Genomic DNA, 24,911 nt, shown 5'->3' with positions numbered 1-24,911 from the left:
CATATCAATGCTGAGGTTTTGCCATTCCAGCTCTAAATCTGATAAATTTGAGGCTGCCTTTTTGAAACCATATTTTTTTTTAACGGTTGTCTTGAATTTACCACAAAATCCTGTTTGCGAGAGAGCAGCCTATGAGATGGTGACACTCTTTTAAAATCAGGAAGTGAATTCAGAGAGAGAGAGAAAGAGAGAGAGAGGAAATTCATGCAAGCAAAACTACTTCTGCTCTGAGCTGCATGCTTTAGAGTTTGAACAACTTTTTACTGCTGTACGTGACACTGACATGAAAGAACGGGCAGGAAATGCTGATGGGTTACAGGAGAAACTCCATGCATTTTAAGCAGTCACATTGGTCTAAATATGAATAGCACAACTAAAGTTACAAACTCGACTGCAATTAGAGCTGAGGTGAGAAGACATGAAAGCTTACAAAAAACCATAAATAAATTTCTCAAACAGCTGGAGAGGGTTGAGGACCCGCAGCTCAAGACAGGACTAAAGGTTTTTCTTCACAGCATACAAGGTGAGCCTGAATTCATTGGAAAAGTGTCCTAAATATCATGAGACTGGTTATTTTATCCCCTAAAACACTTACTGATAGTTTCCTGTATCATTTTGAAAGGTGTGATGTTTACTTAAGGGGGTCTGTTGCTTACCGAGGAGACTGACTTGCACGCTTTGAGATGAGCTCTGTGGTGATGGTATTGCATGTCTAGATTATTCTCAGAAGAGAACAAGTTTACTAATCACACTGGAAATGAGTTTATCTGAGCTCCTTGTGTGAGATAAAAATGCAAGGAATTAGGCTTTGTTTTACATGGTTTGATTGCTATTGATTGTTCCACTTTTGCAGGGTTCTTTATCTTGAGTTTTATAATCATATCAAATTATTAAATGTCCCAAATGTATATTTTAGAGAAGGCAGACAGATAAAAAGGAATATAAATGTTTTAACTCATGTCAAATTGAGTTATATAACCGGCAGACGTCTCCAAATGCACATGCTCCTCCATTAGACTGTGATGTTGAACTGTTACTACAGTCCGGATGTAGAATCAGAATCGTGGATGTTAATTTACAGAGGCCCAGGTTGAAACACTAGCACCATCTTAGAGACGTCGTCATGGTGGCAAGCTTTTGAACACGAAGTGCTGGTCCATTTCCTGTCTGACGCTGACTTGCTGCCCACGAAAGCCACATCCTCTTCATCTCAGTCACCACCTGTCTACAGTGCTACTCTTACTCTCCCTATCTGACCCCATTATTTTTAGTTTTCCACAAGATTACACTTTTTTTTCTGCTGGGATTTTTTTTTTGTTTGACTTTAAATAATCTGGCATCCATTGACGCTCTAGCCAAATGAGCCGGGTGTAAAGTTCAATTATTTTAAGACGCAACATTTATAGATCGTGTTGGCAGTAAGCATCCACGAAGTGCATATTTTTAGGTTTGAACTTAGGTGACAGTAAATAATGCCGCTTTAATATAGTGTTTGTTGATGCTCCTTATAATTTACTTCCTCCTCACACTTCCTCTTGTGAGCGTTAATGAGTCCGTCACTGTAGACTGCTGTTCAATATGAAGAGGCTGTCAGTCTGCGTAATCTCACTGACATTTTGTTTCTTCAAACCAAAACCAAAATTAAACAAGATTTTTATGGTACTTACCCATACAAAACTTGCCACAATGATGCTAGGATATTCTGGTTTCTTGTTTCTATGATATTGTAGTAGCCCCTAGATAATGTTCTGATTTTTTCACCCATTATCATTTTCCAGGAGAAAGTCGTTCGCTTGCATTATAACCAGCATACTAATGATGTTCTGGGAACTTAAGTTGCAGAACAAACCAGATGAAATAGCAAAAAAAACAAAAGGATCATCTTTGAATGTGGTTTATTTAGCCCACATAGTCATATGATGATTCAAAGGATGCTTGATGGGAATAAAATTGAAGGAAACTGTAAAGGGGAAATCATTGCTGTTGGCTTCTGAGCATAGGGATTTGAGAATAGGACTGACACATTTAAATGTTGATTACTGCAGGGAGCCAAGAGCGTGGGAGACGGGCAGAGTGACAGCGATTTAGGGGAGAGAGAGAAAGGGGAAAATATATTTAAGAGTGCGAGTTCTCCAAGACGGAGATGTCATGAAATTTTAGCACAGAATATAGAATATATACTATATAAATAAACTAAAGCTTTGGATTTTCTGGTGAAAATATGAGTGGCGCTTGCCTGTGGTTGCTAGGATGTTGCTATGTGGTTATTAGGGTCTTCTGGTTGGTTTCTAGGGTAATTTCTGTCATCATTTACTGCATTCTTCTGTGGAACACAAAATAAGATTAAAAAAAATCATATCCTGAAAGTCACTGGGGTTCTATGTTGTTTGGTTCCCAATATTCTTCAAAATATATTCTTTTGTGTTCCACAGAAGAAAGTAATACATACAGGTTTGGGACGACATGAAGGTGAGTAAATGATGATAGAATTTTAATTTTTGAGTGAACTGTCCCTTTAACTTAACTATGAGCAATATAGTAATAGTCACTAAATTCTTCTTTATTTGCAATAAAGAAGAAAATCAATAAAAAGAACAAATGGGAGACATTCATATACAAGTAACTGCATGTCCTCTTCCTAAATGTTGTTGAATTGCGTTCTGTATGACACCTATCTTCATGACTGATAGCAATCAATATCATATATTATTGATTTGTGAGCTCTATAGGACTGCCAATTATCATTTTAAAGGCAACTATTCCTCTACAAGATTATTTTTGTTAACTATATACATACAGTATATAAATATATAATTATATATTTATAAATTTATATGCGTAGGTGTGTGTGTGTGTGTGTATATATATGCTGTATATATTACCAGGTTTAAGACATAAATAGGACATATTGATATTTATATTCGGAAATGTATATGCATGTGTGTGTGTGTGTGTGTGTGTATATATATATATATATATATATATATATACAGTCAAACCAAAAATGATTTAGACTCTTGATATATTTTTTAATTTATTTTTACTAGTGTGTGCAGGACACTATAGTTCATTTATGTAAGTGAGGATAGCAAAATAATGTAAACTGTGACATATTATACCCAAAAATTCTTCATACAGTGGACTACCAGTAAAATTGCTAAAAATCTGGGACCAAAAATTATTCAGACACTTTGACCTGACCATGTTTTGCTTAAGTGTTATCTGACATAATTAAGATTAATTTTTTCTGAAACAGTTTAACTCTGAGAGCTTGTCATATTTTATTACCATTTTTTTCAAACTATAGTGAATAAACTCTATTAATGAATGAAAAATGTTCAAGGTGTCTGAATAAATTTTGGTTTTATATATATATATATATATATATATAATCAGTTTTAGGACATATAAATAGTCTTGTGTAGGACATATTTATATTATTTTTACTCTCATCCCAGTTATTGAATGAATTCGAGTGTTGTATTGGCTCCAATCACGCACATTTGACCAACAGTTCAATCAATAAATTGTCAATAATATTGCATGCCCTCACTCAATCACTTACTCATTCATAGACACCTTGGCAAGGACAGTGGGTGCACAGAGCAGGGGGTTAGATATGGAGATAGCGAACGGGAGACTAGATGGAATCAGTGCATGAAGGAGGAGGAGTTTAGCCTCGGAATACCTTGGTAACAAGCAAGCTCAGTGTCTAGGACAGAAAAGGTGGGGGGACACGGCGGCTCTTGAATCACTGTACTGACTGTGACTGTGATATGTGGCACATTGCCGCCTGATACAGCACTGGATCGAGTGCAAAATTTGCCTTATTGATGTGTCAGTCTTGATTAGCTTTTGCACGCAACCACTCGTATTTGTGTTTTTCTTGACCTCTTTTCCTTGTCAGAACCTTGCAAGCTTTACAGTCTGTCTTTATTCCTCAACACATCACTGATTCTCGCTTTTTAAGCAGGAGAGAGTGCGAGCGAGAAAAAAGAGAGGGAGAAGGCGAGGGAGGGAGGGAGAACGAGAGGAGGGGGTAGCAGGCTGTGGAAAGCAGGGGCTGGGAGCTGTCTGGCTGGTGACAAGGGCAGAGAGAGAGAGAGAGAGAGAAGCAGGAGATGGAGAGAGAAGCAGGGTATTCCTGCACGGTGCCGTTCTGCGTGGGTTTGAAGAAGACCTTCCACTGGAGAGATCTGAGAGACCCTTGTTCATGATGCGTGACTCGTCTAAACCTTTAGCGTGAGACGCACCTTCTTCTCTAGAATGAAGCATGATCGTCTCGTACGTCTGCATTATTGACATCTCCGACTGCTTGACGCACTGATCACCGGAGGCGTGATGGATAGACTCTGTGTGGGGACACTAGGATCTCTCTCTGTGGACTTGCCGTAAACGTTTCCACCGATCCATGTGGCATGTAGACTGACTCCTCAGTTCGACTCTTCAGTCTGTCAGCATCTCCTCCACACGCTGTGGGGCAGGTTGGTGAAACGATGTGCCTTGATCTGAGGTTAACAGCTCTGCATGTCTCCCAGATGTAATTTTAGTCTTTGTCGTCCTTGAAGGAATTTTCGATCCCGTTTCCATCTCGTGCATTGTCATTTTCGCCTTTGAATCTGCCTCTTGTTGAATGTAGTCAATGGAATCGGGAGCATGCTTTTCATGCAGGTGTGGAGAGGTAGGCACATGTCTGCATGCTTAAAATAGGTGTGAGAGGACCAGAGAACAGCAATACGAAGAGAATTAAGTCTGGGAAGAAACATGAAGGTGTGAAAGAGCACAAAGGACATTAGCTAAATTTTTTCCCACTCTAGGGAATGAGGTTGCGGTTCACTTCTTTTTGACACACTTGCCCGAATTGTCTTTTTTCTATGAATTCTGTGATTTCTTTCTGTTGTGGAAGCCATTGAACAAGTGAATAACAAGATTATTTGATTCTTTGAATTAATTTTCTGTCCTTGATCTGCTGAGAAATTCTGGACCCCATGAACCGAACCGGGACGTCACAGTCAAAAACCACCTACCTTATCTCCCTCACCTTGGTGAAGGTAGAAACCACTGAGGAAAATGAGTTGGAGAAGTCCAGGCCAGCTGTGGAGGGAGCGGTGTACGATGCTGATGGAGCGAAACATCTCAAGCACGCTGGATCCAATAATGAGGGCCAGGAATGCCAGAAAATGGGTGAGGCTGTGGAGCTGGAAGCTGGAGAATCTGTCAAATTCTCAGTGGAACAGGAAATACTCCAAAGCCCAAGGGAGGACAAGGCACTTTTTGCAGATGGTGCTCACCCTGGTGATAGACAAAAATCAATGATCTCATCAACCACAGAGAATGGAAGAGCCAGAGAATCAACTGGAATGTCCCAAACCTCTTATCCCCGGGATATAGCCAGACACCTGGGTGACATCCCGGTTCGTGCGACCCAGCGTCCCGTGTCTCTCCTCAAAGCTCACGGCAGTGGCCGTGAATTGAAGGAGTCTAGAGAGAGCATCCACGCCTCCTCAAAGAGCCTTGACCGTAAGGACAGTCGGACCAGGATTCAGTCCCCAACCAGCCCGACTCCTGGATCTTTTCGGGCATCATGGGCTGTAAGCGAGGTGAAAACTTGCGATGAAGACCTCAAAGGTGTTGGGATGAAGAGGCCCACTGAAGTGGACATCATAGCCATGCGAACCCAAAGTCCTCGAGCCGAGAGACTGAAGGCAGGATCTACATCTCTTCCGACCCCTGTCGCCTTGATTACCAAGCCTCAACGCAAAGGAAAGAGTCGCACCCTGGACAACAGCGACTTGAACTGTCTGTCCGAGGACCTCCTTAAGTGCAAAGGTGGTCAAATGGTATCTGACTTTAGAACAGCTCAGTCCCAGGGGGCTTCAGCACGTGACCGCAAGATGCTAAGATTTATTAGTGGCATTTTTACCAAGAGCACTCCAGTTGCAACCAGTGCAACCATTGTGACCCCAGTCTATAGCACCATTCAGAGGGAATCCAGTGAAGAGGAAGGTAGGAGAACATGGCTTACTCACCCATTCACACAACTCAAACTCTCAGATAAGCAGAAGCAGGATTGTTTCTGAAAATGGGAGGGGGCATACTAAGTAGTTTGCACATTTTGAAAATGAGGGATTCTTTGAGTAAAAACAATACTGTCATTATTTACTTACCCTTCATGTCATTCCAAACCTGAATGACTTTATTTCTTCTTTTGAAGAACTATCCCTTTAAAGTGAAGTGTCTTAATGTTTTAGTTTGCATTAATTTGAAAAATCGACATGTTGAAGTCTGTACGCACATTTAGGGAATTCTGGTTTTATTAATTCTAATGCATAGGGTTGTAGAGTTAAGATGTTGAAAATGTACTGGTCTTTTATTTACAACCACCTCCTACTGTTTCTTTTTCTGCACTGGAAAAATTGGAATGGGAAATAAATTTGATAATACCCATGCCACAGGCAGCATAATTTTTGCCCAACATCCTAATCCCATCTTTGATGTTCCGCCCACTTCCTGTATTCTGATCTCATTCTTTCACGGAAGCTTCAATCCTTTCATCACCAGTCTCTTAATTTCAAGCCATGAATTTTAGCACTCTAAACTGGAGGTAAAGCACTGATTTCTGTAGTGAAGTGACATTTTAAATAACATAAAGTAGTATCTGAATCAACAGGCAATTGAGTTTTAAATCCACCCAAGCAAAGTAAGTCTACTATAATGTTGCAGATATGCCTCCAACTAATTTACATGCAGAGCTTGTTGAACAAAAGCTTCTTTTCAAACATCAGCATTTCTCGGCAATACAGATTTGATAATTAGGTTTCCAATTTTGTAGGATGTAATTGATAATTGCACAAGTGAACCTCAATATAGGTGTGTGTGTTCTATATGCTACGAGCAAAAGGTCTGATGTGTCTGTACACACGACGCATGCGCACACAAAATATTTACGTATGTGTTCTCCGAGTGAACAGAAGCAGCGGCTGGAGGTGGGGTTGTCATGGCAACAGGGAGGGCTGAGAGAGTTGCCTGTTGTGTGGCTGTGTTATGCCAGGGAGCGAGCCACACATGAAATGAATGGGAGTGAGGGTATGCGAGGAGGGGTCCTTTTGAAAAAGAGAGAGACCAGAATGTGTCACATAGAGCGTCCGTTTAGATGGAGGGGGTGGCGTGTTGTATATGGCACATAAGGATCACACTGTCTAACCGCACTGGCTCGACTCCTGATGTGCCCCGCCGTACAATGACCTCATAGAATTGCACTGAATTCGGAGGGGGTTAAACCTCTTCCGTTGTGTCGTGGGTGGTGTCTGAGAGAGGAAACTGCAAACGGCATGAGTGCCAACTCAGATCGTATGCCGATCTAAGCTGTGAACTCCTGCATCTGTGTGTCGTGAGCTGCTTAAATCAGTGCACGCCGGTCACAAGGGTGTATCGCACCGATCCTCCCCCTTAACAAAAGCATCTTTTGCTGCTTGATGCACCCACTGGGCGACACAGCTGTGCAGCTACACAAAAAACAAGGTGACATGCCCGTCTATCACTGGGTGCCGGGTCTGAACCACTGGTGAAAAATAACGAGAGTGCGCTAAGACTTCCAATATAAAGCGGAGAGGGGTGTGGGTGCTCCATGCTCGCTGCTGCACGGATGCACCTGCAGTCCTTCACGCCTTGTGATTTACCAGAGATTTATAACACCTCCAGATGAACTGTCATCCTAGGCTAAGGCGCAATCAAATTGCACTTCGATGCAGCATAGAAATGTGCAACAGAAGGGCAACGCCTGATCTGTGTTTAAATGGTCACAGATTTGGCATAAGAAACAGACGGCATCCTTAAGCCTGAACTGACTTTGATGGTCATGTAAGATAATGTGGCTTGAAGTTACTGGAGGACATAATGTTATTAATTCTGCTGCTCAATGCTTGGAGGTTCTGAATGTTTTGATCACTGTATAATCATGAGATCGTGTCAAACTTGCTCTTCCTGTAAGTGAGTCATCTGAAGTTTCACGTCACTGACATCAACGATCAGAACGAGAGGATTTAAGCTGTAGATCAATATGAGAGACCTTTTTTAGAAAACAGAAATACAGTAGCTGACCTGCTGAGACATAATATTCATAAATCAGCATATATCCCTTCTCTTTTTTTGTTATGATTGATTCATCTATTTTTCTGTTGCACTTTTACTAGTGGTGCTTGCTAAGCACCTATAGCCTAATACAGATCTGAATATGAGAAAAATATAGAACCTTAATTTGATCCCCATATGAAAAAATACTATAGTAATTTATAGTAAATGCTATAGTGTTTTTGAACCATACTATAGTATTAATTTGTTGTGGTAATTCTATAGTTGCTGTGGTAAAATAAGTTTTCTACAACTATAGGGTATATTATACTACAATACACTACAGTTTACTGTAGTAAAAACTAAAGTATACTACAGTATTTATTACAGTTATATCAGTTCACTATAGTTAATACTACAGTATGCTGTAGTAGCATTCATTAACAAATACTATAATATATACAGTATACTACAATTTACTATAGTATAGTTCAAAAACACTGTAGTATTTACTATAAATTACTATAGTATTTTTTTCATGTGGGTCTAAATTAGACAATGCACTTATGAAGATGCAATACTCTTCCTGTTTTCCTTTTTTTTCCCATTAATTTAATCCCATGCCGTGGCAACACTGTTCAGATATCCCTTCGCCGAGTTTGACTGACAGGCGATCTAACCAATCATAACGTCGAATCTGCCATTTTGTCCGACAAAGCACTCAGGGGACTGGGTAGATTAACATCGGTGGACTTGAACTTGAAAAAATGGTGTACTGACGTCTTTCCGCAGTTGAAACAACATTCATTCGGATGTTCATTCGATGTTTATTTGATGCTATAAAATAACTAGTAGGAAGAGATGATCGGTTCACGAGCCGCATGAACTACACTACAGCGATCTGTCACGACACATTAAAGAGCCACAAAACGGTATTTATTGTTTAAATTTCTTCAAAAAACACATAATTTAAAATTAAAGTAATAAAAGTAACCTGCTCTGTCTTGTCTGTCGACGCGTTGTCAGTGTCCTCTTTGCTCCGCGATGTATTTTTCACTGCGTCAGAACATGATGTGTGGACCAACAGTGCAACGGTAACTAAAGGGGGCGGGTCTTTGCGAACGGTCAAATTCAGCATCTTTAGGCCTGGTTTCACAGACAGGGTTTAGATTAAGCCAGGATTAGGCCTTAGTTTAATTAGGACATTTAAGTAGCTTTTATAGACATGCCTTAGAAAAAAAGCATTACTGGTGTGCATCTTGGGACAAAACTAATGGCAGTGACATATTTTAAGATAGGTCAGTGCAAGTTACTTTCAGTTAAAACAGCTCAAACATGCAGTTTAGTCTGGGACTAGGTTTAAGCCTTGTCTGTGAAACCGGGGGATACACACACATTAAATCTAAAATAGCGGACTTCCTGTTCCGTGGAGCTAATGAATGTATTTAGAAAGTTGTCCAGTTTATTGAGATCAGTATATGTACCGAATTTGGTTACTGTATGTAAAACTAACCCCACCACTTCAGTTAAAAAGGGTGTAGACTTTTGGATATAGAATATTGAACTTGTCCTGGGCTCTTTTTACTAGGGCAACTACCTAAAAGCAACTGCACAGCAACACATTAAAAGCTTCATTGTATTGTTTTGAAGTTAAAACTTAACTTTGACTTTTTTTCAGCATCATGTGCCAATAGCCAGGAATGGACCCTAACTCGTGCTATTCCAGAACTGCGATTGGTGAGAACAATTTTTTAATTCCTTAAGCATATAAACAACCATTTCAAATCGTTTTAGGCATACATCTATGAAAACAATAGGCTATTTCAGTTGGTTAAGTGCACTAAAAAGATTTATTTTGAATTTTTGTCATACTGATGAGTAAGGATACATCTTTGCCTGTAAGTAGTTTCTAAACACCAACAAAATTAGCACTAAAATTAGCAAGAAGAGCATTAATAGAGCATTCAGTTTCAATTAGTTCTCAAATGTGTCTCCTCAGGAGTTTCAGATAAGATCTCAACAATGTCAAATTATATATATTCTGTTTTTTGAAGTGATGATTAAAAATATTATTGTTTCTGCCGCATACAGGGGGTTCTGGGTAGCCTTCGCAGTGGAAAATCTGCTCTGGTAAACAGATTCATCACAGGAAGTTACCTTCCACTTGAATCGCATGAGGGTGAGAACTTCTCATCTCCTTTTTCGAAGACTGTCATTTTAACCATTTAGAGTCATTATTGTTATCTTATCTTTCGCCTTTCTCCTCTTTTTCTTCTCTGGAAGGGGGAAGATATAAAAAAGAGGTGTTGGTGGAGGGACAGAGTCAGTTATTGCTGATCCGAGAGGAATCTGGTCCACCAAGTGCACAGGTGTGTTAATGTTCCTGTATTAACACTTGAGTCAGGAACTTACTGTCTGCACAACAAAAATATAAATAAAAATATTTAGCCAATGAAAGTGTGCATCTCCTAGTGTGGAGGTAACAAACCTACAGCAAGCTATTCCGTGCCATTAAACCAGGCTGCGTTTAACTCCAGTTTTAGACTTGTGAACTTCCCTAAGCACTTCCCTTTGGGGGAATCCCTGTCGCCATTTTGAAGTGCGTTCAACTTCGTCAAGTGGTTGAGGGAAGTTTATTTGGACAGACCCTAAAATATGATATTGGAGTTATTTTGACATGTAACCGCATAATACTTGTAGCTACCTTAAGCTGATTGTTTTTTCACACAGGTATAGTTTATTGTATTGTTATCATTTTCGTTTGTGTAATTTTTCATACATTCAGGCCTATAGAATGGTGTGTAAAACAAATTCATAAGGAAAAAAACTGAATAATAAATCAGCTTCATAGCGGATTCCATGTTCCATTTAAACGCATTGCAAAGGTTCCGCCAGTAGTGGACACTCTTTCAACGTAAGCAATGATGTATATCGAGTGAACGAGATATGGGGAAAATAGGGAGGAGTTCCACTACAAATTTTTATGCTCTTCACTCACTAACTTCCCTCCGTCTCGTGGACTCGGATGTGCGTCATCGCTTACGTTGCACTAGTGCCCACTACTGGTGGAACTCGTGCATACGGTTTAAATTAAATGCACTAAGTCCTTGACCACTTGGAATTCACAATGGAGCTGATTTATTATTTAAACCCCTTGTGTACTTATGAATTTGATTCATGCAACATTCTATATGCTTATAAGTTGTTGGAGAAAATATATAAAATCCTATAGGTATGAGCTGTTGGAGAAACATAAAATTACACAAATGAAACAAAATATCAATAGTATAAATTTTGACTGGCAATATAAGGTAGCTACAATTATTATGCGATTAAATATCAACATAATTAATATATTATACGCTATTATGCGATTAATTGCCAAAATAATCAATATATCATACACTTCAGTTAAGCGCGATCTGCTGTGACATCACAATCAAGTTGAATTGTGGGATACAGAGCTGCTTGAAGTGTACATCAGAGTAGACTCGCTCCCTCGGTCAAAATCAAGGGGACGAGGGCCTATCCATATAAACTTCTCTCATCCACTTCACGAAGTGGAACACACTTCAAAATGGCGGTAGGGATCCCCCCAAGGGGAAGTGCTTAGGGAAGTTGTGTCTTAAACGCAGCCACAGATGTGTTTAACTAATTTTAACTAGAAACTGAAGAAGAAGACAGTTTATGCAATTACACTATAGTGCCCCTTGTGGAAAGATTGAGAATGCAGCGTTGTGCTATGAATTGCTTCTTACACATTTTCGAATGATGCATGAAATTGAGCTCGCGTAACAAGAAGCATTTGTATGTATACTACCATTCAAAAATTTCAGTCAGTAAAAATTTTTATGTGTTTGAAAGCAGTCTTTCATGCTCACCAAGGCTGCATTTATTTGATCAACAATACAGTAAAAACAATTTATTAAAACAATAATATTGTGAAATCTTATTACAATTTACTATATGAATATTTTCTATATGAATATATTTTAAAATATAATTTATTCCTGTGATCAAAGCTGAATTTTCAGCATCATTACTCCAGTCTTCAGTGTCACATGATCCTTCAGAAATCGTTCTAATATGCTGATTTGATGCTCGAAAAAACATTTCTTATTATTACCAATGTTGAAAAGTGTTGTGCTGCTTAATATTTTTGTGGAAAACTTGATACCTTTTAAAACATTTATTTGAAATAGAAATCTTTTGTAAAATTATAAATGTGTTTACAGCCGCTTTTGATCAATTTCAAAAGTATTAGTTCCTTAAAAACATTCAACTGACCCCAAACCTTTGAACAGTAGTGTATTCTGCATTATCCCCTGTTTTTCATTCCTAAATTTTTGATTGTAGATCTGCAACTGGCTCGATGGTGTCATCCTGGTTTTTAGCCTGGAAAATGAAGCAAGTTTCCAGGATGTGTACAAGAACTACAGTGAGCTAAGCGCACATCGTAACATAGCAGAAATCCCCATTATAGCGGTTGGAACACAAGGTAAGAGCTACACTCGTCTTGGATTCAGGGATGTTTTATTGATCAATATGGTGTTGCACACCAACTCTATGACCGTTTTCTTATCCTGCAGATAAGATTAGTAGCACTAATGCCCGTGTGATTGAGGACAAGAGAGTCCAGCAGCTGTGTATAGATGTGCGTCGCTGCACTTACTATGAGACCTGTGCCACCTATGGGCTTAATGTGGACAGAGTATTTAATGAAAGTAAGTTTCATCTCAAAATAGGGGCTTAAATAGCATGTTACTTTCAATCAGGATGACAGTGTTGATTGGACAAACTTGTCTCTCTCTTAGTGACTCACAAGATTGTCGCTGCCAAGAAGCAAGCCGCCCTTCTGGCCTCCTGTAAATCTCTTCCAAACTCCCCGAGTCACTCAGGGGCCTCGACTCCAGTGTCAGGGCCCGGACAGGTATCTCAATGCTTATGAGTCTCTCTGATGAATCTCATGAAAGCTGTCAAGAAATGTCTGGGTCAAATTAAATCTAATTTTCATTACTATAATGCAAAAAGTGCATTTGTGAAATGCAGTTGTAAGTCATTATTATTTCTGGCACTGCATTTACTAAAATATTAGTTTTTCTCATTACAATATGTGAATTTGGGGAAAAATTGTCATTAGAATAGTGTCACAATGAAAAACATCTCTCTTTCTCTCTCTCTCGATATATATATATATATATATATATATACACACACAGTCAAACCAAAATTTATTCAGACACCTTGAACATTTCATTCATTAATACAGTTTATTCACTATAGTTTAAAAAAATGATAATAAAATATGACAAGATCTCACAGTGTCAGAAAAAAATTAATCTTAATTATGTCATATAACACTTAAGCAAAACATGGTCAGGTCAAAGTGTCTGAATAATTTTTGGTTCCAAATTTTTATCAATTTTACTGGTAGTCCACTGTATGAAGAATTTTTTGGGTATAATATGTCACAGTTTACTTTATTTTGCTATCCTCACTTACATAAATGAACTATAGTGTCCTGCACACACTAGTAAAAATATATTAAAAAAATATATAAAAAATGTCTGAATAATTTTTGGTTTGACTGTGTATCTTATTAAATATAATATACCTATTTATTTTATTTTATTTTATGACCCAGACATTTCTTTGTGAGATTGACCCCTTTATCATTATAATTATTGTGAAATATTTTAATGAATTAAATACCATCACAGTGTTGCTCTTTTAAATATTCTCGAGTATTGTTGGGGTGTAAAATATTTCTTTGACAAAATTTTCTGATCTGATTAGTTTCATATCCTTTGCTTACTTATATGCTATTCATCACAAAATCAGATATCTGGTCCCATTTTGGTTTAGTTTTCATTATTGTGGTAATTTTATTGTAGATGAATTATAAATGATTAATTTCCAAATCGATACATACATTTTCATTTCAGACTGATGCATTACATATTTTTATACCCCAGTTGTTGAGTATTTGACTGTTTTAAGTGATTGTGAAAAACTTTGTCTTCATCAATCTGTCTGCACCATTCGCCATTCCACCAACCTCTGTCTCATTCTTCTTAATGTCCCATCATCCTCTCTTAGGCCAGTAATGGGGGTCAAAGTAGTGATTACCCCTCCTCTTTGCCTTCTACCCCTGTGATAAGTCACAAAGACATACGGGGTGGGGCAAGTGGAGAAGGGGGCTCGCAACGAAATCTGCCCCGACGACGGACCTCTTTATTTGCGGTTAGTTCTTTGAGCTCATTACAAAGAGTGTCAGATATTGCCTGTTAGATTATGTGCAACACCAGTGAAACTGGTTGTGGAACATTTTGTATTGTATTATTTATATTTTAAAACATAGTTGGCCTTATATCTGAATGATTATAGTAATCTGAGGTGAGAGTGTGTAATTTCTTCTATCCCAATTTAGTGTGTAAAGATAACTATTAATTGTGTGGCAGTATGAAAACATTATTCTATTTGCCTGACCATTGGCAGATGGGGAAACCTGTCCAAAAACAGTTACTGTTTTTAAAAAACTTTTTGGTGATACTAGTGAAAATACACACGTCACCTTCAAATGTTGTTACAGTACAACAGAAGTATGACAGTATCTTTAGTCTGAGATTCTGTTTGTGAACTCTCTGTCACTCTAACTTTCACCTCATCTCATGAGTCACATCTGTCTTCCTTCCTTTATATGTTTCACCTTCCTCTCATCTCTACTTTATCTAACATGTCTGATTTTTTAGAACCGTCGTGGGAGTGACTCTGAGAAAAGAGCTTCAGATAGCAGAAGTGACATGAGCAGTCGGTCGGTTCCTATCAAACAGGTACATGTAAGATCTCAGCATTGACTTGAGGATGTGACGTGATGAAATGCAGTGGCCCAAAAAAGTATTTGGACAGATTTGGACACGTAGAAGGCACTGTTAAAATTGTCTGAATCTCATTGCCTTAGATGTAAAAAGTGTAAAAAATAAAAAATTATTTACTTTTTTTTTTTTTTTTTTTTTTTTTAGGGAACTTTGTGGAAACGTAGTGAACGCTCTTTAAATAAGGAGTGGAAGAAGAAGTATGTGACACTGTCAAACAATGGCATGCTGATGTATCATTCAAGTATAAACGTGAGTAATGCTTTCTTATAATCCATACTGTTTTCATCAGAGCATTAGTGTTTTTAGGAAAATAACTAATACACTGCAAAAAATGATTTTCTTGCTCAGTATTTTCATCTTGTTTTCCAGTGCAAATATCTAAACATTCTTAAATCAAGATATATTTACTTGAGATGCAAAATGACTTAAGATATTAAGTCTTGTTCACAGAAAAATTGATCAAAATTAAGTGAGTATATTAAGAAAAATATCTGTTAGTGAGGTAAAAAAAAAAAATCTTGTTTTCTTTTTTGAATTAAGTTTATTTTTCTGACCCCACTGGCAGATTTTTTATTCATTTTGAAGATTTTTGAAGATACTTAAGTAATTTTGCAGTGTATAATCATATTAAATATTTAAAAACCATATTACATATCACATTATATAATTAAATTATAATTATATAATATATTAAATTACACAATTTTATTTAAAAATATTATTATATTACATAATTTTATTATATAGTGCTCAATATGATTATATTTTTACAAATTAATAATATCAAAATCATATAATTATATTTTGGGTGTGGATTTATAATCTGTGTTGTAATTATTAAAATCCAGTGCAGCAAATGTTTTAAAATATTACTGTGTTTGTCTGAGGCAGGACAGGGTTTTAGGTGCAAAAAAATCAATGTTACTTTGATAAAATTGCCTGATAATATTTACAAAACCTTTACAAAACCCAAAAGCTTGAATGTTTTGTTTTTTTTTTTTTGCTGTAGAAGAGAACAGGCGTATTGTGTGTGTAAGTGTATGTATATATGTATGTATGTATGTATATTTGATTTTAGGAGTTTATGCAGAACGCTCAAGGGAAGGAGATGGACTTGTTGCGAGTAACAGTAAAGGTGCCAGGAAAACGTCTTCATCGCGCTGTCACTCCCGGTGGGCCGTCCCCTGGCCCTGCTCTTGTCCCTGTGCCCGGTGTAAATGGACTTAGTAAAGACAAGTCATCTGAAGGGGGCGCTACATGTAATTGAAATTTTTTAAATGTGCTCACAAATGATATAGATTAATTTGAATGATTTCTCACTGTCATGGTTTCTCTCTTTCCAGCAAATCTTCTGACTGTAGAAGAGGCATCCAGAACTGGCTTGTCATTTCATAATGATCAAAAGGTGAAACGTTGCCCGTCATCTGTGTCTAATAAAGGGTTCAGTGTGGGTACGTAAATATTTTGCTTACACCTTCCATTCATTCCTTCTATAACTGTGTTGGAGAATAATTAATTAAATTTAGCAATGCTACTAACCTGAAAATGACAGTAGCTCAGCATTTATTTCCAACTGCAGAGTTTCAGTTCGTATCAAGCTCATATGCAAATCTGTTCATTTTGACAGTTCAATTTAAAGAGACATATCACTTAGTGGTATTTTAAAAAATTCCCTGTGCATCAAATTTACTTGTCCTTTTTTGTACTTAAATATTTAGTTGAATACACCAGTCCATGACCAGTGTTGGGGAACTGCATTACAATATTGCGTTACTTCCTAAAAAAGTAACTAATTGCGTTACTTAGTTACTTTTTATGGAAAGTAATGCATTACATTACTTTTGTGTTACTTTTTCTCACCTGGTTTGGGCTTTTTAATAACAACAAAAAAATTCTATTTTTGGCAAATGTAAAGAATTGGTTGAATTGGATCATTGAAGGTCAGCAGCAAAGACGTTGGTTAATAAAGTGAGATTAAATACATAAAGTACATTTGTTTAATTTAATACATTTAATTATTGCAGGTTTGTGCAATATTCTGAGATTGCATTTCACTGTTTTTATTCATTTTGAGGAATACTAACTCTGTTTTTGTGCAAGTTAGATGAGTAAATGCTCACATTATGTTCACACAATACTTCTGAACTTATTCACGATTTCTCTCAACATGGCGACAGGAGAGCTGTCAGTTAATAAATGGGAAAACAAAGTAACTTGCATTACTTATTTGAAAAAGTAACTCAGATATTTTGTTGTAAATTGAAAAAGTAATGCATTACTTTACTAGTTACTTCATAAAAGTAATCTGATTACGTAATTTAAGTTACTTGTAATGCGTTACCCCCAACACTGTCAATGACTGTGTTTTCGATTCAGTATTTTTCTATTTGATTCAGTATTTTTAGTTTTATTAGTTACATTTAGTGTTAATGTGTGTGTGTAACCTTAATTGAGATATGTATTCTTTTTTTTGTCCCAAGAAAATACTCAATATAATGATATTATATTATTAAAAATTCTGTATATAGTATATTATTACAGTACAATATATAGTAATATTATTTATTATTTAATATAGTAATATAGTGTGTGTGTGTATATATATATATATATATATATATATATAAATATAGTAATATAGTATTATCATTATTTAATATAGTATTATTATTATTATTATTATTATTTACTTATATATATATATTATTGTTAAATAATCTTGTTTTCCCTTTGAATTAAGTTTATTTTTCTGACCCCACTGGCAGATTTTTTAAAAGCATAAAATCACTTCATTTTGAAGATTTTTGAAGGTACTTAAGTAATTTTGCAGTGTATAATCATATTAAATATTTAAAAACCATATTACATATAACATTATATAATTAAATTATAATTATATAATATATTAAATTACACAATTTTATTTAAAAATATTATTATATTACATAATTTTATTATATAGTACTAATAATATTATTATTTAATATAGTAATATAGTATATATATATATATATATATATATATTAATATAGTATTATTATTATTTAATATAGTATTATTATTATTATTATTATTTACTTATATATATATATATATATTATTGAATATAAATGTATAATACAAGTAGATTATAAAATAGTACTATATTAATTTTACTATAATATGTTTAAATATACCCAATATAATTAATCCAAATATAATTATTTGTAATATTTTGGGTTTGGGTTTATCATCACAATAGTTACAAATCTTGTGCAGGAAATGTTTTTGACAAAATTCTGTCCTCTTTTTTTGTATTATCTTAATAGACTCGAGCATTGAGGGGGCTACAAGTCCTCCCTTAGGAAAAGACCACATCCCGTCTTCTCCAATGACTGACAGGAAGAAGAAAAAACGAAACCGAAGTATTAACTTGAAAGGAGACGCAGCAGCTGGACAGGCTGAGGGTAAGAGATCAGATTTGTGAACGATTAACACAAACCACACTGATCCAGTTATACTGATAAGGCAATCAGATGTGTTATTGCGAAGAGTTTGCACATTTTCTGTCTTCTCTTTTCTTTTATGATTCCAGTGTGGACCTGATTAATTGCTTTCTGTAAGGTCCTCTTACAATCTCTTTTACTTCTTTCTTTCTTCTTTCCTTTCTTCCTTTCATTCCTCTTATCCTCTGCTGCCCTGGACTAATTTCTTGCACCGCAAGCCAAGCGCAAAATGTGGAAATTAAAGAGCTTTGGTAGCTTGAGAAACATTAACAAAACAGGTAACCTGAATGTATGAAATGTGTGAGTGGCTGAGCTGACTCTGTCTCGCTGTCTTTTCTGCAGTATGTGTCTATGTCCATCTCTTGTCACATCATTAGATTACAGCAAATGGATCTGAGTGTTTCTGTCTGTGTTCCTGTCTCCTCAAACACATAATTATACTGAGACGATACATTAGACCGAGGACACAATGGGTGTTTTTATTGATCCGTTCCTCTCGTGTAAATAACTGTTGCTCTTGCCCAAACAGAAGAGGAGAGCACAGACTTCATCATCATATCGAGCACAGGACAGAGCTGGCATTTTGAAGCCCAAAGTCAAGAGGACAGGGACGCCTGGGTTCAGGCCATCGAAAGCCAGATCCTTGCAAGTCTACAGAGCTGTGAGAGCAGAAATAAGGTAAAGAGTGCATTAAATAATGATCTAACAAGCTCTGATCTGATCTCTATCAGTCTGTCATTATCAGGAACATCTTTTAAAGATTTGCAGCACAAACCTTATAAACTTTTGAGAACACGATTTCACTATTTATGTTCAATATGCATCAAAAAAAAAAAAAAAAATCTATTACTTTTTTTTTGTGGCCAGTAGGTTTTAAAGTGCCCCTATTATGCTTTTCCAGATTTGTTTGTGAATGTAAAACGTCTGCAAAGTTTCAAAGATTCATAGTTTTCAGTCAAACGACTGGTACGGAGACTGGGAAACATCCATAGAACTACATTACAGGCCTGTCAGTTTTCCATCTCAAAAGAAGAAAAACAAAAACATGTGAATAAAATGCAAGTTTTGGGCAACCGTGATCCATATCCAGCACCTGCTGCAATATTTCAATCACTAAAAACAGCAAGACATTCTAAGACGCTTAAAGGATTAGTTCACTTCAGAATTAAAATTTCCTGATAATTTACTCACCCCCATGTCATCCAAGATGGTTATATCTTTCTTTCTTCAGTCGAAAAGAAATGAAGGTTTTTGAGGAAAACATTTCAGGATTTTTCTCCATATAGTGGACTTCAACAGGGTTCAACGGGTTGAAAGTCCAAATTGCAGTTTCAGTGCAGCTTCAAAGGGCTCTACATGATCCCAAACAAGGAATAAGGGTCTTATCTAGTGAAACAATTAGTCATTTACTAAAAAAAAAAAAAATTATATACTTTTTAATCACAAGTGCTTATCTTGCACTGCTCTGCGATGCGCCACGCATTGCGTAATCACGTTAGAAAGGTCACGCGTGACGTTGGCGGAAGTACCGATCAAGTGTTTACAAAGCAAATGTGCAAAGACTAAGTCAAACGGCCTTTACAAAAAAAGGTAAAACAACTATGTCAGACGATTTTGAAGTTGGAGGAGAAAATGAGATGAAAATGAGTTTTTTAGGTACTTCCACCTATGCGTGAACTTTCCAACATGATTATGTAATGGGTGAAGTCTTGGACACTAGTGCAAGATGAGCATTTTTGTTTAAAAGTTAATAATTTTAATTTTTTTTAGAAAATGACCGATCTTTTTGCTAGATAAGACCCTTATTCCTCGGCTGGGATTGTGTAGAGCCCTTTGAAGCTGAACTGAAATTGCAATTTAGACCTTCAACCCGTTGGTCCCTATTGAAGTCTACTATATGGAGAAAAATCCTGGAATGTTTTCCTCAAAAACCTTCATTTCTTTTCAACTGAAGAAAGAAAGACATGAACATCTTGGATGACATGGGGGTTAGTAAATTATCAGGAAATTTTATTTCTGAAGTGAACTAATCCTTTAAGGTGAAAACACTTAAAGGGCCTTAATGTACTAAAACAGTGATATTAAAAGACCAAATTCAGTATACACCTTATTGATGATGAATACTATATACAGGTACGTGCAATTTTCTTTGTAATGGTTTTAAATGGTTTTGCCCTCCAGGTGGGTGCTCCTATAAGTGTGTGACGTCATGTGAAAACTATGAATTGTCTCCCAAAATAAAGAACCGATTCTGAACTGCCTGAAACGAGTCATCAGTAAATCCAGTCTTACTTACTGATTGTACCTACGTAGGTTTGTAACAAATTTGCATAATGCCACCCTGTGGTCTTCATTGGCTGCCTGTGAACAACGTCTACTTTGACTATCAAACACTGTAGTTGTAGCTAAGACTGGAAGAGTTTGGTTTGTGTTGTTGACATGTCAAGAAGATGCTGTTTTCTGTGCTGCGAAAGCAAATTGACTTTCATTGCAGTTCCAAAGAATGAGAGTCACACTGGAATTGATACGGTAAAACCAATGCCATTGTTACTGTTCGTATCACTGTGTATCAAGTGCTGAGGAAGATCCAGTGCTGAAATTCAGATATGGTAATGGGCATTTCGTTTCCGATGCACGCTGTAAGCGGTGGACCAATCACAACAGACTGGGTCGTCTGACCAATCAGAGCAGAGAAGACTTGGAAAGGAGTTTAGAGCGACTGAATCCTTTATCAAACCGTTTCAGACACTTTGAGAAAAGAGTTGATGCTGCAATGTATATTATGTGAAAATGTAAGTGTTTTTTGACCTTGGATGCATGTAAACCTATTGTAGAAGACCTCCAAAACAAAAATTAGGAACCTTTAAAATAGCATAATAGGGGCACTTTCTTCTCTATCCCTAAAATTTAAGAGCAATAATTGGTTAATAGAATCAAAAAAGGATGCCGATTCATCCTACATACTTAAATCATGTTAAGCAGCAATATACTACACATATTAACAGTTTGCCCTGTAATATTACTAAATAATGGACTTAATTTTTATCTCTCAGGCTCGAAGGAACAGCCAAAGTGAAGCTGTTGCCCTGCAGGCCATTCGAAACGCCAAAGGGAACGACCTCTGTGTGGACTGTGCAGCACCAAGTAAGTGTTGTCCTGAAATAATCAAAATGTAAACAACAAAAAGTACAGGTTGAGAATCTCTATCATTGTTCAGTATATGAGAACATTATGGTCTCCTTGCAGATCCAACATGGGCGAGTCTTAATCTTGGTGCTCTAATCTGCATCGAGTGTTCGGGTATACACCGGAACCTGGGGACGCACCTGTCCCGTGTGCGCTCACTAGACCTGGACGACTGGCCCAGTGAACTCACGAAAGTGCTTTCGGCTATAGGCAATCATATGGCCAATAGCATTTGGGAGACCTGTACACAAGGGTGCCAAAAGTTGACACCCGAGGCAACCAGGTGAGCTGGCTTTGACTTTGAATGTCATTGTGGACAGTGGTTCAGTAAGTTTTGTTTTACAGAGACATGCACAAATAAATTTAATTTATTCTTGTGACTGCAAAGCTGAATTTTCAGCATCATTACTTTAGTCTTCAGTGTCACATGATCCTTCAGAAATCATTCTAATATGATGATTTGCTGCTCAAGAAACATTTCTGATTATTATCAATGTTGAAAACAGTTTTGCTGCTTAATATTTTTGTGGAAACTATGATACATTTTTTCAATATTCTTTGGTGAATTGAAATTTCAAAAGATTATAAATGTCTTTACTGTCACTTAAAATTATGTTTCTAAATGTATATATTTGAAGTATGTTAAGATATTTACAGAAAAAAAGATAAAGATACTGTTCAATAAAATAATTTTTTTGTAGCATTAACCAAAAACATTAAAAAAGGTTTCAATGTTTCAGCCCTCATCATGACACACGTGTAAAGAGACCATGGCTAACACGGTTAGTCACTATGGTAATAATTTGGCCTTTGCTTTGTGTTTGTCTCAGAGAGCAGAGGGAGTCGTGGATCCGTGCCAAATATGAACAGCGGGCATTTGTGTCGCCCTTGCCCGCTCAGTGTTCAGAGGACACAATGTCGACTTGGTTGCTTAAAGCAGTAATCGACAGGGACCTTCCCAGACTTCTGCTGCTCCTCGCGCACAGCACCAAGGACCTGATCAACATCCCGCCTGAAGGAGCAGCGCAGCAGCATCACAGCGCGTTACATGCGGCCTGCCAGCTGGGAGACGTGGTCATGACACAGCTGCTGGTCTGGGTGAGTTACTGAGCCTGTTTCTTTGAGTTAACCCTGGAAAGCCTGACAACATTTTTGAATTAGAATTTTTTTTTGGGAACAGCTTATTGAAACTTCAGACAAGATATTTTTAAAAATCTTTAAATGTGACCCTGGACCACAAAACCAGTCATAAGTCACACAGGTATATTTGTAGCAATGGCCAACAATACATTGTATGGGTCAAAATTATCGATTTTTCTTTTATGCCAAAAATCATTAGGATATTATGTAAAGATCATGTTCCATGAAGATATTTTGTAAATTTCCTACCGTAAATGTATCAAAAAATTATTTTTGTGAGTGGATATGTGTTGCTAAGGACTTCATTTGGACAACTTTAACGGCGATTTAAAGTTTATTAAAATTTTGATTTAAAGCCGAACAAACCGTACATCAACAGAAAGCTTATTTATTCAGCTTTCAGATGACGTATAAATCTCAATTTCAAAAAATTGACCCTTATGACTGGTTTTGTGCATGGTTCATGGTCACAAATTTGTTTTTTGGTGGAGTATCATATTTGATACATTATTTTTTTATGGCTCAGATAGTTTGATATAGGAAAATATACAGCTCATACTCAAGGAGGGAAAAACATCTCGATTTTATTCAGACGCCCAAACTCAGCAAAAGTGGGCGATTTGGTGCGGATGCTGATATTTATCTGGCCAAAAAGTAGGATGAAATTCTGATAGCTTGTAATGTAAATCAATGATATTTTTATAACAGTATGACAGACTACTTGCATAAAATACATATAAATATCAGTTGTCACTCTATATCACCGAATAATATGTCTTAGTAAGATGATATTTTTAAATTATTAGTTTTTATAATCAAAGTTTTGTAGTTTTTATTGTGGAGGGCAAAACATATAATGCAATGCAATACGAGACAAATAAAAGTTCCTCAAAGTCCTGATTTATCATATTTGAGACTTTTCTAAAAAATGATGTATGGATAATCAAGCAAACCTAAGTTGGTTCAGTCCAGTAAATGTTCGTTTTGAAATATTAATAATAATATAATACTTATTCTTACATTTACTTTATAAAAATCATTAGATTTCACAGCAGAAAGACACATGTACCATGACTTGAAGTTGGACATTTGTAGAATTATATTAAATGGCCTTTTACTTGCTAAAAAATATAAACTATCAATCAGACGACAGACAGGCGTGTAGAAGATTGTGTCCAATGTTTTACTTAGCAAAGGTTTAATCACGTTGATTGATAATTTAGAGATCTTAGAAATGTGTGTATTAAATATGATACATTAGGCTTATAGTGTTAAATGACTAGTTCAATAGTTTTTCCTTTTTAAATGAACCATTCCTTTAGCTTTTGAACTTTCAGCATTTCTAACGGCTACTTTTTTTGCTTAATTGTGCTCAACAGTACGGCAGTGATGTGAAGTCAAAGGATCCGCAGGGTAGAACCGCACTGACGTTGGCACGCCAAGCCGGGAGCAAAGAGTGTGGCGAGATTCTTCTCCAGCACGGCTGCCCCAGCGAGACGTCACCCACCTCCCCGACTCCTGTTCTCTCCCGCAAAAGTAGCATCACGAGTGTCGGACGTGTCAATTCCAGGAGGAGGGTCTCGTAACCCATGAACATTCATGATCCATATAAACATTTTCTCCAGGGCCATTTTTATTTCTTCATACAGAGTTGTGTGTTCCGTGCGTCTGTGATTTTTTTTTTTTTTTTTGTCCCAGGATATCGGCAACAACACTGTATTTATAATACTGTACATCCTTGCGGATTCTTCAGAAAAGGGAAAAAGTAAAAAGAAAAGAAGAAACTCTTAATTGTCCATATTAGAAGACTTAGAATGACAGCTACAAAATTTCAACATGCCTTTTTAATGAAAAATAAAGCTGTTTTACCAACTAAAAAGCAATATTATTTATAATATGCTGATTAATATACTGTAATATAGATGCATTACATGGTAAAATGTAGCTTGAGAGTTTCCCAAAGCAATCTGAGGGAATGTATTTACCGTTATGACTGTCATTACCATTGTTCTTTAAAATAGACATCATGGCTGAGGGTAATGTAATGTAAGAACATGTTTATATCCAGAAGAAATAGTATTTGTCATTGTGCATCATTTCTAAATACTATAGACAATAAACTCTGATCTTCAACCTCTCTTTGGTCCTGCTT

At 36.6% G+C, this 24,911-nt stretch overlaps 1 protein-coding gene across 6 annotated transcripts; it reads left to right on the top strand.

The window, feature by feature from the left end:
* The first annotated feature begins 215 nt into the window (after positions 1-215).
* On the top strand, positions 216-24,896 carry agap2 (ArfGAP with GTPase domain, ankyrin repeat and PH domain 2). Of its 6 annotated transcripts, none has more exons than XM_051879548.1 (19): positions 216-523; positions 9,749-9,807; positions 10,162-10,249; positions 10,354-10,439; positions 12,427-12,568; positions 12,660-12,794; positions 12,885-13,000; positions 14,170-14,313; positions 14,823-14,903; positions 15,093-15,197; positions 16,027-16,207; positions 16,292-16,399; positions 18,257-18,394; positions 18,652-18,711; positions 18,963-19,111; positions 21,487-21,577; positions 21,680-21,902; positions 22,450-22,717; positions 24,139-24,896. In XM_051879548.1, the coding sequence occupies exons 1-19, from the start codon at positions 361-363 to the stop codon at positions 24,343-24,345; spliced, it is 2,544 nt and encodes an 847-aa protein (XP_051735508.1). In that variant the 5' UTR covers positions 216-360; the 3' UTR covers positions 24,346-24,896. The 6 variants fall into 6 exon arrangements, with proteins under 6 accessions (XP_051735508.1, XP_051735509.1, XP_051735505.1 ...); XM_051879545.1 differs by lacking the exon at positions 216-523 and adding an exon at positions 4,046-6,006 and having other exon boundaries at positions 16,039-16,207; XM_051879544.1 differs by lacking the exon at positions 216-523 and adding an exon at positions 4,046-6,006.
* Positions 24,897-24,911: the final 15 nt, after the last annotated feature.

Source organism: Ctenopharyngodon idella, chromosome 22, assembly GCF_019924925.1.
Source record: "Ctenopharyngodon idella isolate HZGC_01 chromosome 22, HZGC01, whole genome shotgun sequence".
Taxonomy (NCBI): domain Eukaryota; kingdom Metazoa; phylum Chordata; class Actinopteri; order Cypriniformes; family Xenocyprididae; genus Ctenopharyngodon; species Ctenopharyngodon idella.
The sequence above is the reverse complement of the archived record's forward strand: the minus strand, read 5'-3'. Positions and strand labels throughout refer to the sequence as shown.

What these genes read in the sequence shown, in the direction of transcription:
- agap2 (XM_051879544.1), top strand. Translation starts at nt 4,989, where the DNA reads ATGAACCGAACCGGGACGTCACAGTCAAAAACCACCTACCTTATCTCC. An exon ending in ATCTGAAGGGGGCGCTACAT is followed by an intron (nt 16,208 to 16,291) that starts GTAATTGAAATT and finishes CTCTCTTTCCAG; the next exon opens with CAAATCTTCTGACTGTAGAA. An exon ending in TGTGGACTGTGCAGCACCAA is followed by an intron (nt 21,578 to 21,679) that starts GTAAGTGTTGTC and finishes GTCTCCTTGCAG; the next exon opens with ATCCAACATGGGCGAGTCTT.